Source organism: Sturnus vulgaris, chromosome 1 (genome assembly GCF_052056855.1).
Source record: "Sturnus vulgaris isolate bStuVul1 chromosome 1, bStuVul1.hap1, whole genome shotgun sequence".
In the NCBI taxonomy this organism is placed as follows: domain Eukaryota; kingdom Metazoa; phylum Chordata; class Aves; order Passeriformes; family Sturnidae; genus Sturnus; species Sturnus vulgaris.
Genome location: NC_142243.1, coordinates 109,443,891 through 109,458,559, shown reverse-complemented (window position 1 = coordinate 109,458,559; position 14,669 = coordinate 109,443,891). Strand labels below are relative to the sequence as shown.

General features: G+C 40.3%; 1 protein-coding gene across 7 annotated transcripts in view; it reads right to left on the bottom strand.

Annotated features, from left to right (window-relative positions):
- GREB1L (GREB1 like retinoic acid receptor coactivator) overlaps nucleotides 1–14,669 on the bottom strand; it is a 130,428-nt gene that overhangs the window by 16,814 nt on the left and 98,945 nt on the right. For all 7 annotated transcript variants that reach the window (XM_088173852.1, XM_088173845.1, XM_088173846.1 and 4 more), the window contains 10 exons: nucleotides 14,435–14,563; nucleotides 13,728–13,862; nucleotides 11,679–11,876; nucleotides 10,716–10,896; nucleotides 9,129–9,321; nucleotides 7,607–7,740; nucleotides 5,248–5,587; nucleotides 2,219–2,334; nucleotides 1,628–1,872; nucleotides 20–582 (listed from right to left, as the gene is read on the bottom strand). In XM_088173852.1, coding sequence (XP_088029978.1) covers nucleotides 20–582; nucleotides 1,628–1,872; nucleotides 2,219–2,334; nucleotides 5,248–5,587; nucleotides 7,607–7,740; nucleotides 9,129–9,321; nucleotides 10,716–10,896; nucleotides 11,679–11,876; nucleotides 13,728–13,862; nucleotides 14,435–14,563 — 2,234 coding nt within the window. The remainder of the gene's footprint in view (nucleotides 1–19; nucleotides 583–1,627; nucleotides 1,873–2,218; nucleotides 2,335–5,247; nucleotides 5,588–7,606; nucleotides 7,741–9,128; nucleotides 9,322–10,715; nucleotides 10,897–11,678; nucleotides 11,877–13,727; nucleotides 13,863–14,434; nucleotides 14,564–14,669) is intronic.

Below are 14,669 nucleotides of genomic sequence, written 5' to 3'. Positions count from 1 at the left end.
GAAGGAACTGTGCTGTTACTTGTGGTGGTCCTGTCAGGAGCAGCCGCCTGGGGTGGAAAGTCCTGGTGCCAGACGCCTCAGCCTGATTGCTGAAGTCCGCGTGGTGCTGCCGGGCTGCCGTCCACTGCCTGTAGTACAGAGACTGCTCCTCACTGCTCATGTCCTTGTGAAGCAGAGGCCTCAGAGAGCTCAGCCAAGACACGTCAGCATGAGGCAGGAGGGAAGAGGAGGAAGGCAAATTCCCATTTTTCTGTGAGCTCAGGAGGCAGTAGGCAGCTTTGGACAGGATGACGATGCGTGGCAGCGCCGCACGGACGGCTTTGCTGTCCTTGGCCGACTGGGCAGGCCACTGAAAGGTCTGGGACACTGAAGACAGTGAGGAGAGTTTGGGAGTGGTGCTGCTCGCCATCTGGTTACCCAGAGAGTCACACTCTTGTTTCAGGGTCTCTCTGGCTGTAAAACTGGAGTAAGCTCCCTCATCTACTGAGCTGTGTGCCACAGCCTGGAAGTTAAGGGATGGTGCCTGTTTCTGAGACTTGTCTGCAGCACTCGAGGAGCTCACACCATTGTCAGCCAGGGAACCTGGGAAAACAAAAAGCAGGCCATGAAAAGTTACTGACTGACAGAAGAAAACCATGAATTCATTTGATCTATATGACAATCCTAACATACAATATTTCTGTTCCATGAATGCTGCTCTGGCTTAGATCAGTGTTTCACCATGTAAAAACAAATCATTTGCATGTATCTGTCTCTTTGGCTGGAGAGGCAAATGCCCTGCTGCAACAGGGTTCAGACTCCAAGTGTTCAATCCTAATCTCTATATGCCAGCTATCATTTCCCATCTAGGACTTGGAATTTGATGGTACAACATTCTGAAAGTCAAGTTTAACAAACCACTATATACACAAATCCATTGCACCCTCCTTTCTATGAATAACAGAGTATTTATTTTACTGCAACTTGGACATGAACTGGGCTACATCTCCTCCTCCCTACCTGTCACATTTAGTTAGTTAATGGGAAGACCTGGTGCATAGCAAAGACCCAATTCAGCTGTCTTAACACCTCAGACTCATAGGGAAATAAAGGGAAGGAATCAGAAGTGTCTGAAGAATACAAAGAAGGGAAGGCTTGGTGGGAGGTGATGCCTGAAGAGGTAGGACATCACCCAACCATTCTGCTGGCCTTGGCAAGGAGGCAGATATCCATCCTCACCCACAGGTACTCCCAGAGTTACAGAGCATTTTTCTATTCCTAGAATTTTATACCAGCCCTTTTCGCTCTGATTTTTAAGATCTTTTCAGGTTCCACTGAACAAAGCTAGCAACAAATGTGAAATGTAAGTTAAAAAATCAAAATCACAAGGGACACTTAGCTATGGCATACCATCCCTCCCACTGAAAAACTGTTTCCTTTTAGCAGCAGACAGGAAAACTGCTCACTGTGTGAAGAATCTGCAACTAACATTTCATTGTCTAGCCCGCAGCTGGATCCAGCTAAGCAACCCACATTTGAGAAAACATCTCAAATTCTCAAAATCTCAAAAAAAAAAATTGTTTGCATCCAAATCCCAATGACGCAGGAATAAAGACCTGTTTTTCAGACCAACAGCAGAATAACCGACCTGAGGTTCCAGTGACAGCACTGCTGTTGCTCTGGGGCCGGTCCAAGTCTATCAGCAGCTCATCAGAGTCATTCTCACTGCCATTTGCCTTCTCCTGCTCCTTCTCACTGAGGTCAAGAGCTACAATAGGCCCTCGAATTGCCTCCTTGGAGACATAGCAGCATGCCAGGCCTACTTCTTGCTCTAATGCTGTACGAGTTAAGTAGCTGGAGTCAATCAGTCGAAGGTCACAGTATTTCAACGACCTAAGAAAGCCAACACAAATGAAAAAATAAGTTCTGTTTTCTCTCTGAAGAACACTCACTACCTTTAATTACTTACTCGATATTCATGGACAATTTTATTAGCCCGTACATATGAAACGATTTTAAAATATTCAGCACGTAAGTTGTGCTCCTTGGTACTTGCACAGACACTTACTGAGCCACAGAGTAGAGCAACGTGGCTTTGCACAAACTGTGCTTTCCAAACCTTTAAACGGTTCCTAAACGAAGTTTGCAAAAATACACTTCTTTTGTGAAAAGACAGCTAAATGGTACCAAACCCAATTTATCTGAACAGAGCAATAATATTGAAAGAGTAATACAGCACCTGGGGAAAGTCTCTCCCAGAGGGTCTTTGCCAGTGAGAATAACAATGCAAGGTAGACCTTCCAGATCCTGATAGGTGCGAGGAATCCAGTCATCCTGCTCATTGCCCCTCCAAGCCTGTGAACAGAGAACATTCAGTCACACCTAAAAAACATCTTCTAAATCTTCAGCTTTTTCCTTTTTTCATCATTTCCACTTTTGCTTTGTTGCTTACTCAACGGCCAACGGGGAGGAGACCTTGGGTACAGGCATGCATTTGTTTTCTGGTAGCCAACTGTTAGCCAAGCATTAAATGCAAAGAAAATGGTGTATAGCATATGTTATTCAGTGCTGGAAATGTTCACTGGTGTGGTATTAGTGTGGTCTGTCAGAGAAAAAAGTAGTCGATGCCTTCAATTTGGCACAGATAAAAGATATTAGAGTAAAGCTAAAGTAAGATTTTAAAGTGGAGTATGAAAATGGGCCAATGAACCTTGTTTAATTATTTTATACAATGAAAAATTATGTGACAGAAGCACATTTCACCTTTCCCTGGAGGTAATCCCCCTGCAAAAGAACTCCTTACCTACAGTCTACCAAGGCCCCAGACCACAAAACTGCACCATTTTCCCTTAGCACTGGAAAGGTTGGTAGCATCAGTCCCATGTCCCTAGGCCCTTCAGCTCCCCTGGTTCAGCAGAACTTACTGAAAAAATTATTTCTCCAATTACCTAGCAGTATCTAATGACTTGGTAAAGCAGCCTTGGCATCTGTGTGCTCCCCCTGCCTCTCCAATGACCAAGGTTTCTGTGAGAGTGCATGACTAGAAAGTGAAATAGGGGAAGACAGCTTTTCTTTTGATTTTCCTTGATTTTCTTTCTGCTAATATAAGGACCCACAAAGAATGACTGCCTGGGGCTTTGAGCTGTAAACTTGCATCCAGAAGACGTATTTCTTGACCATCTTTCTCAGGAAGGTCAGAGAGGTGCAACCCTCAGGGCTCCTCACTTCTCAGTGTCTCCCAAAATGTTTGATTCTTGTTACAGGTAAAGGGTATGCCATGACAGCATCCCTGGTCAGTGAGATAGTTATTTAAATTGTCTTCCGCCTCTTGTTTCATTCTGCACTTCTGGCTCCCTGATGGAGAGGAATGACCTGTCTGGTTGGTCTGGCTGACCAGCAGGCTTGTCTGACATTGTTTCCCTGAACAATGTGGCCACCAGCCCTGCAGAGACAGCTTCCCAGCCTCCCTGCCCTGCTGTGGCAGCACACACCCTGCTAATGCCCTCCGAGAGAGAGGCTAAGTCACAATTTTCAGCTAGGTTCACTGACACCTATGAAGTTTCCCTCCCTGCCCCTGAAAATGGTCATGATGAGGTCTCATCCTTCCTGCAACTAAGAGTATTCATTGGTGGGACCACATTTTGAGCACTCAGCAGTCTCATGTTGGTCTCTCCCCATACCCACATCAAAAAAAAGGGCTGGGATGCTGGTAGTGAAAGCTCTCCACTGGCTCTAGTCCTTCAGTTTCACTACTCCACCTAATGTCAGAACAAATGCCCAGCAGCATGGAGACTAAATCAAAATTGTCTGCAATAAACTCGGCTGATTAATTTTATAACGGGAATCAGTTCCCCAAACATATGCTCACACCATGTCAGAAATATTGTGTTATTGTAAGCACCAGACTAGCAGGTATGGTAGTGCAGCACCAGCCTCACAGGTGACCTTTATTATTCTGAAATACTTCTGAGACAGCCCGCCCAAAAAGACACTACAGGCTTATATTTGGGCAACTGAATTCCTCTCCTCACTCCCTTCAGATGCATGGTTCAGATTTGAGGGTTTTTCTACTAGTAAACTGCAAGGAAATAAACAAATACAGAATCCTACAGCTGTGTTTAGTCCACAAACACGTCTTATGTTTTGGAGAGAGGAATAAGAATTATTATTTAGAAGGTTTTCCATTCTCTACCTGATAAAATTTCTCTATTCCAGACCAATGTCTACATGGATATTCACCTGCAACAGCTCCACAGTCAAGGCCTCACAGGCTGCTCCAGCACTGTGTAAGGGCTGCAACTCATTATGGCAAAGCACTATTAAGAAGTCCTCACAGGACTCAGTCGAGAATGATTTAAGGGTGGAATTAATGCCCATCCAAAAAAACCCACCAGTCCAGAGCTGTTCTATCACATGTCATTGTCTCATTTATGACTACTTTCTTCCCTCTCCTGCTGCAGATAAAGTTTGAGAAGCAGGAGTCATAGCTTCTTTAAAGGACATTTTATCTGCTTTTGGCTGTCGGCAAGCTCTTTTAGACAGGCTCACAAAATTTATTCCTCTTCTCTGTGGTTTTGAATACACTGTGTAACTCACAGTAGAAGCAGAAATTAACTTCTCTGTGAGACTTAGGGCAAGGATCAGGACAGATAACCAGTATTACTTTCAGGCTGAAACCTAAAGCAGGCAACCCATTGCCCCTTCGTTTTATGTAGTGAAGTCAATTCATGAAGTGGGTTTGGCTACTTGAACCATGCTCTTGTAAATCCATGCAAAGTTTTAGGCTGGTGCAGATATGCTAGGCATATTTACATGTAACCTTTTCAAGCTTTCAGCATGCAGGGGGTTGAGGACAGAAATCTGTGACAAACAGCATACTTTACCAGTTATCAGAAGGGCAGAAGATGGATGAACAGAGCAGACAACAGATACACTAGACAGACAGATAAGTTGGTGGAAAGTTAGTTTGCCTACAGAGATCTGAGCTCTGCTTTTAGAGATGAATCCTATCTGATGCATGCTGTTATTCAACTTTAAGAAGTGAAATAACAGCTGATGTTTGACTTCATGGACCAGTAACAATTCAGGTTTGTTTCAAGTCTCTGTGTTATGCTCTAAGTACAGAAATGCTTTCACAGTGACAGATACAGAACACTTGTCCTTTGCTTATAGAATAATTAACCTATAAACACATGGGAATATAAACACAGAGCAACTGCAACAGCCAGACGACTACAGTGAGCACACAAACATTCAGCTTCTGCTAACCTTGAGCCGTGTCACAAAGTGTTTGGCGACAGTGAGCTCCGAGGCAGGGTTCCCAAGGAGGATCTCAAAACGATACTGCAGCCCCAGCTTGTCCCTTACTTCCTGCAGCCTCTCCTTGGCCAGCATGGCCAGCTGCACCGACGGCACCCGGATGACCAGCATGTGGCCACAGCCATTCTTATCCTTTCCTGGAGATGTGATGAGGTCATCCATTATGCTGAGTGTTTCAGGGGTGCTGTGATCCCTCAGAGAGGCCATGGTTGTGAGGGCCATCAGAGCTTGGGAATACTGCTGGATGAGCAGGTAGCAGCGGATCACCATGCTGTGCAGCCGGGGGTACCTTGGGGGAGACACAGCTCGGCATTAGCACATGCAAAATCACAGCACTGCCTGAAAATCAGCCAAAACACAGGACTGCACAGTAAAGAAATGCCTATTTTTTCCAGAAGTGCAAAAAGTCTTCCATTTTCATAGACAAAATTTTGAACAGAAATTCTCTGCATTTGGCCCAAGCCCTGAGCTCAAGTCACTGGAATTATAAACTTCTCTTATCCTCATCTGGTAAATCCAAAATTCAGCTAAAGATCTTTGACTTCATGGAGATAAGGAACAGTTCAGATCCGATTCATTCCGAGAGCACATGCTTATCATTCCTTTGCTTTCCACAAGCTTTTATTCTACAAACTTGAAGACCATTGTGGCTTCAAGTGGTTTGTGGGAGAAGTACTTAATAATTTCACATCTTTCAATCTCTCACCAGAAATTGGAATTGCTAATTCCAATAGGAATTGCTGGCTCTGGGCCAAATCTGAACTTCTATTTTGCCATTTAACTTACATAGCTAAAATCTTTGCTTTCATTAGAGTTACATGCAGTGACAACAAATATGAAATAAAATTTTAAGAGAAATAAAATTAAAACCTACTCGAGTAAAAAAAACCCACTCAATTTCTAGACATTTCCCATGAGCTTGCTCACCACCACAATACAGAAAAACACTACACTGTTATGTCTTGAGTGCTGGTCTTATGCCACATAAGTCCAAACAACTGAAATAACTAGAAGTTCCAAATTTCTCTGTTTTCTATCTCGTGTACTCTAATAGGCAATATGATACCCATTGAAAGAAAGCTTTGGGTTTGTGTTTAGGTGGTAGATACAGTCGTTTGTTCTGGGTACCATAAGCCAGTCGTGAAACCAGTAAGTTTTTAAAGTACTTTTTACTCTTCATAAAAGTATCCACTGCACTTCTCCTCCTAAAACAAATGGAGCCTTTCTTATAATACAAAAATGTCTGCAATATTTTCATCTTGTAAGCTTGAATGGCTCATCCACCCAGACAGAATAAACTGTGACACAAAAACATATCCTGGCTCCAAGGCAGAGAGGTTCACCTGCCATCAACTTCTAGTATTATCCTAATCTCATATGGTTATTTGCACTTGCATAAATCCTCCTTCATCCTTTTTCCCACCCACACTTAAACAGAAAGGGAGTGATAGTGCCCAGTACCTCTTCCATTGGATTTTACCAGAAAGAATAGGAAAAACCTAAGGAACTGACCTAATTATTATTGCCTATTTGTAGATAATAGCAAATATTAAGTATTAATGATGTACTTAATTATTAATGTTGCTAATTTAACACATTTGATACTGAATTTCTCTTAATAAATACAGATACATTTACAACTATTATACTGACCTAATTAAAACAGAAAAGACAGTACTGAACACAGAACAATCCTGTTCTAGTAAATGTGAAAACACGAGACCTATTATTTTTAGTGCTGTAAGGGATCTGTCCTGCTGATACACACAGCAGATTAACTCCACATGGCTGGAAATGACAGAATTCCCTTCATCCTTGAAATAGGCACATATAATTGTATCTTGGATATCTGCCATGAAAGTAGCTTTTTCAGGCAGCTGCAGGGTACTAACAGGCTGCAGGAACTTCAGGCAGCTGCAGGAACCAAAACCATGGCCATCTACTGAAATAACAAAAATTATGTTGTTGAAACAATGTCCCTCACCACCAACAAGACAGACACCAGAAATGGTGAGGTATGAAACCTCTGGTACCTTCTGAACTTGGGGAAGGCTGAGCCAAAAGAAGAGAGAAGCACAGCTGAGCCCAGATTGATGCTGAATGGGCCCAATCTCTTCTAAAAACAAATAAAGTATATCCACTCCCTTCTTCAACTGCACTAAATTTGTTACAAAAATAAAATTGCACATACTTCATGTTTTCCAAGATCAACATCAAAGGTCATCATGTCTTCATCCCCATAATGGGGCTCATAAAGATCTATCTTAAAGAATCCCAAGCTTCCATTTTATTATTTTTTATTATTTACCTTTCTAAAAGCGTGTTGACCATTTTTTCAAAGGTTTCATCACATCTCAAAAGGGGACTTGTGACTCCCCACTGGAGGGATTTGCTGTATTCATTTAAACCAAAGTATAGCTTTTCTTCACTTGCTGCATCATCCTGTTTCATACACAAACAGCAGAAATATAAGGTATTCTGGAACAAATTTGTATTTCTTGTGTCATTTAAAAAAATGAGTAGAAAGCACTTTCCCAACCAAAAAATCCTTTCTTTTTATCTGTTCTCCCTAAGTGATGTTATTTATTTATTTCAATAAATACAATAAAATATAAATTGGTTTTTTACTTATTATTTGTCTGCAGCTAGAAAAGACAGGTGTGGGTCCTTCAAAATTTTTCAGTATATCTCCTCCCTGTGACTGCAGGGGGTTTCTAGAATCCTGCTAATTATTTTCTGACTCCCTACCCCTGGATTTATATCTACTGTCATCTCATTTCTATTTAACGTAGAATCTGAAAAGAGAAGGATTAATGATTTCCAAAGTATTCTTGATTGTCAGACTCTACATGCTTTTCTAATGGAAACCACAAATTAATAATTTTTTGTTGGAATGTGAATCTGCAGACAGCTATCAGAAACTCAGAATATTTGTGTTTCAAATTTTGTGAGCCTTTAATGGAAGCAAAGCATGTTCTCTAGTGCATTTACATCAGCACTAATCTCTAGGAATGTAATTAATTACCTACAGTCTCCTCCACAAACCTTGTGTGGTTTTATTTTTTTTTGTCAGAAGACTGAAAGTTGTTATTTTTTTCGCTTTTAGGAAACAAAAAATTTTTAAGGCCATTTTACAGAAGGTCACCACATAGTTTATATTAACAATCAACCAAAAAACAAACTTAGAATATTCATTCACTTTACATTATTCATTTTACATTAACTATTTTTCAAGCTCCCATTTCAAGACACTTTGCAGAAACTAATGGTCCACTCAGCACAGTAAAATCTGATATAAATACACTGAACGAGTAATAGGAGAAAATGCTATTTTTAGCAGGTTTTATCTGAAACAAGCTCAGAATCATCTGGTTGAAATGATGAAAAAATGAATAGTGCAGAAGATCCAACTGAATTTTTCCTCTGCACAGTGACAGCACCTACTGCTCCAAAACTTTTTAACCTAGCACACAACTTTAATTAGGACTAGGAAAGCAGTGAACAGACCTGACAGGCTATGTGACATATAACTTACAGTCAAAAGCCAGACTGCTTGAAAAGGGAAAGCCAGCTCTGGAGCTTTATGGCATGTCTACACAGCTTTGTCTGACCAGAGCACAGAAAGTGGTTTCTCATCTTGCATGACAGGATAAAGAAAACTGCGTAATTCCTGGTCCTGAATATCAGGTGCTACCTCTACCATCATTATCTCAGGGCTGTCCCTCTCCAGCAGAGAAACAGCTTCCTCCTAACACACACATTTTCTAGATTCTGTTAGGTGTGAATTCCACATTAAAATTCACAGTTAACATTAACAGCGAAACACTTACCACGGTGTCAGATTGTATCCAATGTACCTCATTGCTAGAGCTGATCCTGGACTGCTGCGTTTGCAGGGCATAAGGCAAAGAGCTGACCTGAAGAACAAGGAGGTTGAATGCTTCAAGCACCTCCCTGCAATTAATAACTCTATCAGCCAGACCATGATTAGGCTCACCGTGTGACAGGGAACTTGAAATGGCACTGCAGAAATAAGAATGCAGAGAATTGCCTTACTGACATTCTGAAACTCAATGGATTACTCTCTTCCAACAGAAAAGTCTCTAAATGACCATGACACAGAGAACCATAGCTCAAAAAAATCTCTTTGGAAAGGTAAAAAATGTCTGACTGTTCTCTGTGGGTAAACTCAGGAAAACAAGGGAAAACAACAAACGCCTAAATAAAGGATCAAAATCTGTTGACAGTGAGAAGGTGGATTAGTGTGGAAATTTAAAACAACATCACACAGAGGAAACCAAAAATAAGCCAAAGCTGATTAAATCCCTCTCATTAAGAAACACTGGTCCATGAGCTGTGGTGATAGGATATAGCAGCAATTTTATGAAATCCAGTGGCTTTTCCAGTCTGAAACAACAAATTTCTAAAAGGCTGGGGAGAGTCTGAAAGTCTACTGATGTTCTGATATTCTGAGCTCCTGAAATTGCCTTTACTTCCATTATACATTCAGAAATTCTAAATTCAAATAGCAAAGATAGTAAAAAAACGTGATGGGGAAGACCAGGTAGAAATAATGTCTCTTTTGTCTATTTTCAGCTGTCCTTCACGGAGAGTATTTTGCTTATTGTAGAAGCATAGAATGGTTTGTGTTGGAAGATATCTTAAAGACCATCTAGTTCCAACCCCTCTGCCATGGGCAGAGACACCTTTCACTCTTTCTGATATTGAAATGAATCCCACAACCTTATACATCATGCTTAAACCACATTATCCTCCTTAGTTTACTCATGGAACAATAACAGAATTATCAGCTTCACTTATTTCTTTCTTCTTTCAAGATGAAGTTGTGATTTGGTGTGAATTTTTGCATGTGTGTACATGTTGTGTTTAGACCTAAAGCCAATTTCAATATAGCTGTTTTTAAAAATCCTTTTCTTATAGAAGCTACGGCATCTTATGATTCAGACTTAAATGTCTGTAAGCTTTCTCATATCACAAACAATGCAATTATCAGGGATAAAAACATGAATTAAAGCATGACCAGCTTGTGAATATCGGAGACATTTGGGTTTGAGTACAGAAAAGTAGAGGAATAGGAAAAAAAGACACGAAGAACAAAGAAATTAGCAAAATCCAGCCTTTTCCCCTTGATTTCAGCACCATAGCACATAACCCTAAGAAGAGTCCTGTTAAGCATCCAATAATCTGAAACAAGTCTCACCTACCTTCAGCTGAATCAGAATTGGGTAACAAATATCATAAGCAACCAAAAGAGATTCTTTCTGATTATAAGGCACAAAATGCCTAAAAATGCCTAGAGGAAGCAGTGGCAGTCTAAGATGGTAAGTCTTTTGAAAAACCTAATGGAAAGATGCTGGGAAAGGATGGTTTTTCCTCCAGCAGACTGAAGCAGCTACCTTGTTAAATCCACGTGGGCATTGTCATGGACCAGCACAAAGAGCGTGTAGGGGTTCTGCTTGACTCGCCTCATGAAAACCTCAAATTTTGTTTGAATCTCGTTGTCCAGCCGGACCACGTATTTCTCAGCTCTCTGATAGGCTGTTCCATTGTCTTCTAAGCCCAAGTCCACAAGCACACCTGTCAAAAAGAAGAATACAACAAAAATATTTTCCTCTGAGCGCATCCAAAAATGAAGGCTCAACAGGAAGCTGCCACTTGTCCGCCAAACTGATAAGCCCTAGTAAGAAGAGGATTATCCAAATGCAATTTCTCTCACAATGGAGGCCAAAAATGTGGTCCTTGGCTTCTGCATTTCCTCCAAAAAGTGCCTGAAGACCTTTCAAAAACTTCTCACATTATCAAAAAAAAGGGGGATGGAAATCAGACCTCCAAAAAGATTTCCAAGGCAGCACTCAGTTGGCTGTGCTCCATGATCCTAGGCCAAACCTGCCTATATTAAGCTAATATATTATTATTGTTTGAGTCAAAAAAAGTTACCCTGACCTTTCCTTTGCAAGTATCATGAATTTACAATAAAATTGATTCTCCCTACTATCATATCAATCATATATCATATCATACTTTCCATGATCTGCTTCAATGTTTGTGTCAATACAATTAGTGTTTGTAAAGATATATTGCTGTCATATTCATAAGTTAGGCATGGTGCAATGTATATGACTTTGAATGTAATTCCAATTAAAGAAGTAGAAACAAACTATTCTGAAATATGGGTCAATTAGGTATTTTCCAGGGTCTTAATGATCTTGTAATTTTTTTTTTTTTTAAGTAAAATAAAATGTAAACGATGAGGACAAAAGATATCCTGGAGCAACTTACTTTTCCCCTTACACCAGTAATGATGTAACAGCATCACACACTGGGGTTTAGCAGCCTGTTTCCCCTCCTCTCCCTTTTACCTGATTGTCGAATCCGTTGAAGGGTCTGCTGCACCAGGACTTCTGAGCGGGGCACGATAACGATGAAATCCACCTTGCTGAAGTGGCCCAGATCCAGGCTCTGATTGCCACTGTCTGCTATAGCACAAACCTGGGACAAGAGCTTTCTGGCAACTGTGAGCTGTGGCTGGTAAATTTGGAAGGTATCAACATCCAAATCTAGAGTGTGTTTGTTTGAAAAAGAAAACAAAACACAACAAGAAACATGTTTACTTCCCCACCCCCCAGCAAAATATGACCCTCCAAACAGCCTACCCTCTATTATCAGGGAAAAAACAAACCAAAACAAAACAAAATCACTCACCAGAATAAATCTCAACACTCTGGAGAGTTTGGTCCAGATCACAAATGCCAACTTTCTTTCTTTGATCAAAATGTGGTAACATATTAGATGACCTCAAGTACAGCACTCCCCATTTTTAAATGCCCTTTTAAAGGATTTAAAATCCTTTTTAACGATTTTTAACAGTGCAACCCAATGAAACCTCAACACAGTGAAATTCATTCTGTTAAATGAACCAACACATACATAACATGCATGCAATTGCATGCAATATGCAATAATAAACATAATATGCATGCACATACATAGATACACATAAAGATGTGCATGTGCACCTATAATAAAATGCAGTATGTTCCATTTCAGTATTTCCATTAAGTAAATTCTATGTCCAATATTCCATGCTTCATTAACCACTGAGCATTTTCAACTTGGAGATTACTAGATTAAATCCTATAATGGTATTACAGTTTCTGTTTATGCCACTTCTTCTACTGTGTTCATTTTACATAGGGATATGTTTTCTTGTGTGTATGTGCACATGTGCTTATCTCCTGTTCAAATATGCTTTAGAGTCCATTTCAGTAGATCTGCTATGGAAGAAATGCCCCTCTCACTGCCTAAGAGATTTACTTCTTTTTTTTTTTTTATTCGGGCAGTTTCTCTATAGCTTCAACCACTCTACAGCCACATGTTAAGGACAAAATGAACACAGAACAATGGTTTGAGAAAATACAAAGGTTTTTTAAGAAGTACACAGTAAGAAGAAAAAAATCCTAGAATCTAAAGATCATTCTCCCTTCAAATTAATCCTCTGAGGAAGCTCAATACTCGTATTCTGAGGGTGCCAGAACAAAGTGCCTGGCAGCCCTTCTAGCTGGATCTCCTGATCCATGTTTAGACAATAAACCATTTTGCTTTCATTCAGATTTAACACCAAATAGATGAATTCAAATTAACTGATATGAACCAAGAGCATACCATTCTTTCACAGAAAAAAACTTTACTGGAGGCTGAATTTGCTTTGATATTAGACCTGAAAGAATCTCAGTGTCCACAACAGCTCAATGTTTTGCCATTATTGTGATATGAAAAGGAAAGTATGTTTAGAACTCTGAATAGTTAAATAGTTAAATAATTCTGAAAATTAGCAGTTTTAGACAGGAAATCCTAACTTATCTTTTGCACTTAAGCATCTTATCACATTATGTTGAATAAGACACATCTCTGATCAACAAATTACAGATCACATTTGCTAGCACTTTCAGTCCAAGATCTTCAAAAACATTCCCTAAAAGTTTAAGCCCCAGAGCACAAGTCTCTAATGCATACTACCAGGCAAGAGGACACCTGAGGAGATCAGGAGAAGACAATTCCCCTCTGCCTTAAACTTAAAGGTTACATTCCTTTTCTCTGTCCAAAACGATGAGATGAATCCACTCTGCAAGTGTTAGAGAGAAACATCTTCTCTACTCTGCCTGATGCCCAACAGAAGATAACATCTTTTAGTTTAGAGAATTTTAAAACATCAGGCAAAAAAATTTGCTGAAAGTTATTAGAGAGATTTTCCGTCTGAGCAACTGCTGTATTTCTACATTTAGCTGGCAGTATTAGTATTTTAAAGTTGGCACACTGCAAACATGCCCTCAGATTCCCCTGAAGTGTATGCATTTTAACGTTTAACGAGCTACTCACTTATTTCATATCTTGCACCTATAAAAAATTACCTGGTTCTTGTGCAGAAACCATGGCAATTGCCTCCTGAGATGACACACACTCACTGACATCTCCATTAAAAGGAATAATGACACTTTCCCCTCGCTGCTGTAGCATCTTCTCCAGCAGCTTGTCCAAATCATCACCTAGATCAGAATTAGCAAAACCAAATTATCTGGAAACCATTTCAGAGAAACAACACTGAATGTTACACACATCCATGTTCTCACATAGCTGATGCCAAATCTGCATTTGGGCAAGGGACTGGAGATACAGGGAAGAGAGGGAGGGAGAATATTTTTACCAACAAATTAGAAAAAAAAAAAAGAACCACAGTTGTATAATTTCAGGTCTGTGGCTTTATAGCTACTGATGACATCTGATGATTACAAAGAAACACACACTATAAGACAACCTCTAAAACCTTGCTAAAAGTGCAAACTAGAAAACAGTTGTGTACTTATGGGTGCACTACATGCCCTGCCATTACATTCAACAGCTGAGACAGTGTTAAAAATGTTTTGCCAGAGGGTTATGAACTGCTACCACCCAGGTGAAGAAGACAAGGACTCTTCTATACAAAAGGAGCAGAGAAGAACAGAAAGCCTCTCAATGGAGAGAGCAGAGCTGTATCCATGTGCATTTTAACTGCTGAACAGGAGACACACCAACCCTAAAGACAAGACTGTCTTGGCTAGAACTTCTTCAAATCACTCACCTAAAGATGTATTTTTGAAATGTGACGCCAGGAAACTAACTTTCCCTGTGATGAGCTCATAACTGATCTCTTTTAAAAATTCACTGGTGGTAAGCATGCTCTCTGCAAGTGCCCGAGATTGATACTGACCTGGAGAAGAGAGGGAAAAAGAGTCAGAGCAAACCTTAACACAGTTTATTGTCAACACAACCTTTTCATCCTACAAGTCTGGGGCACTCTGATCTTCAATCATGGA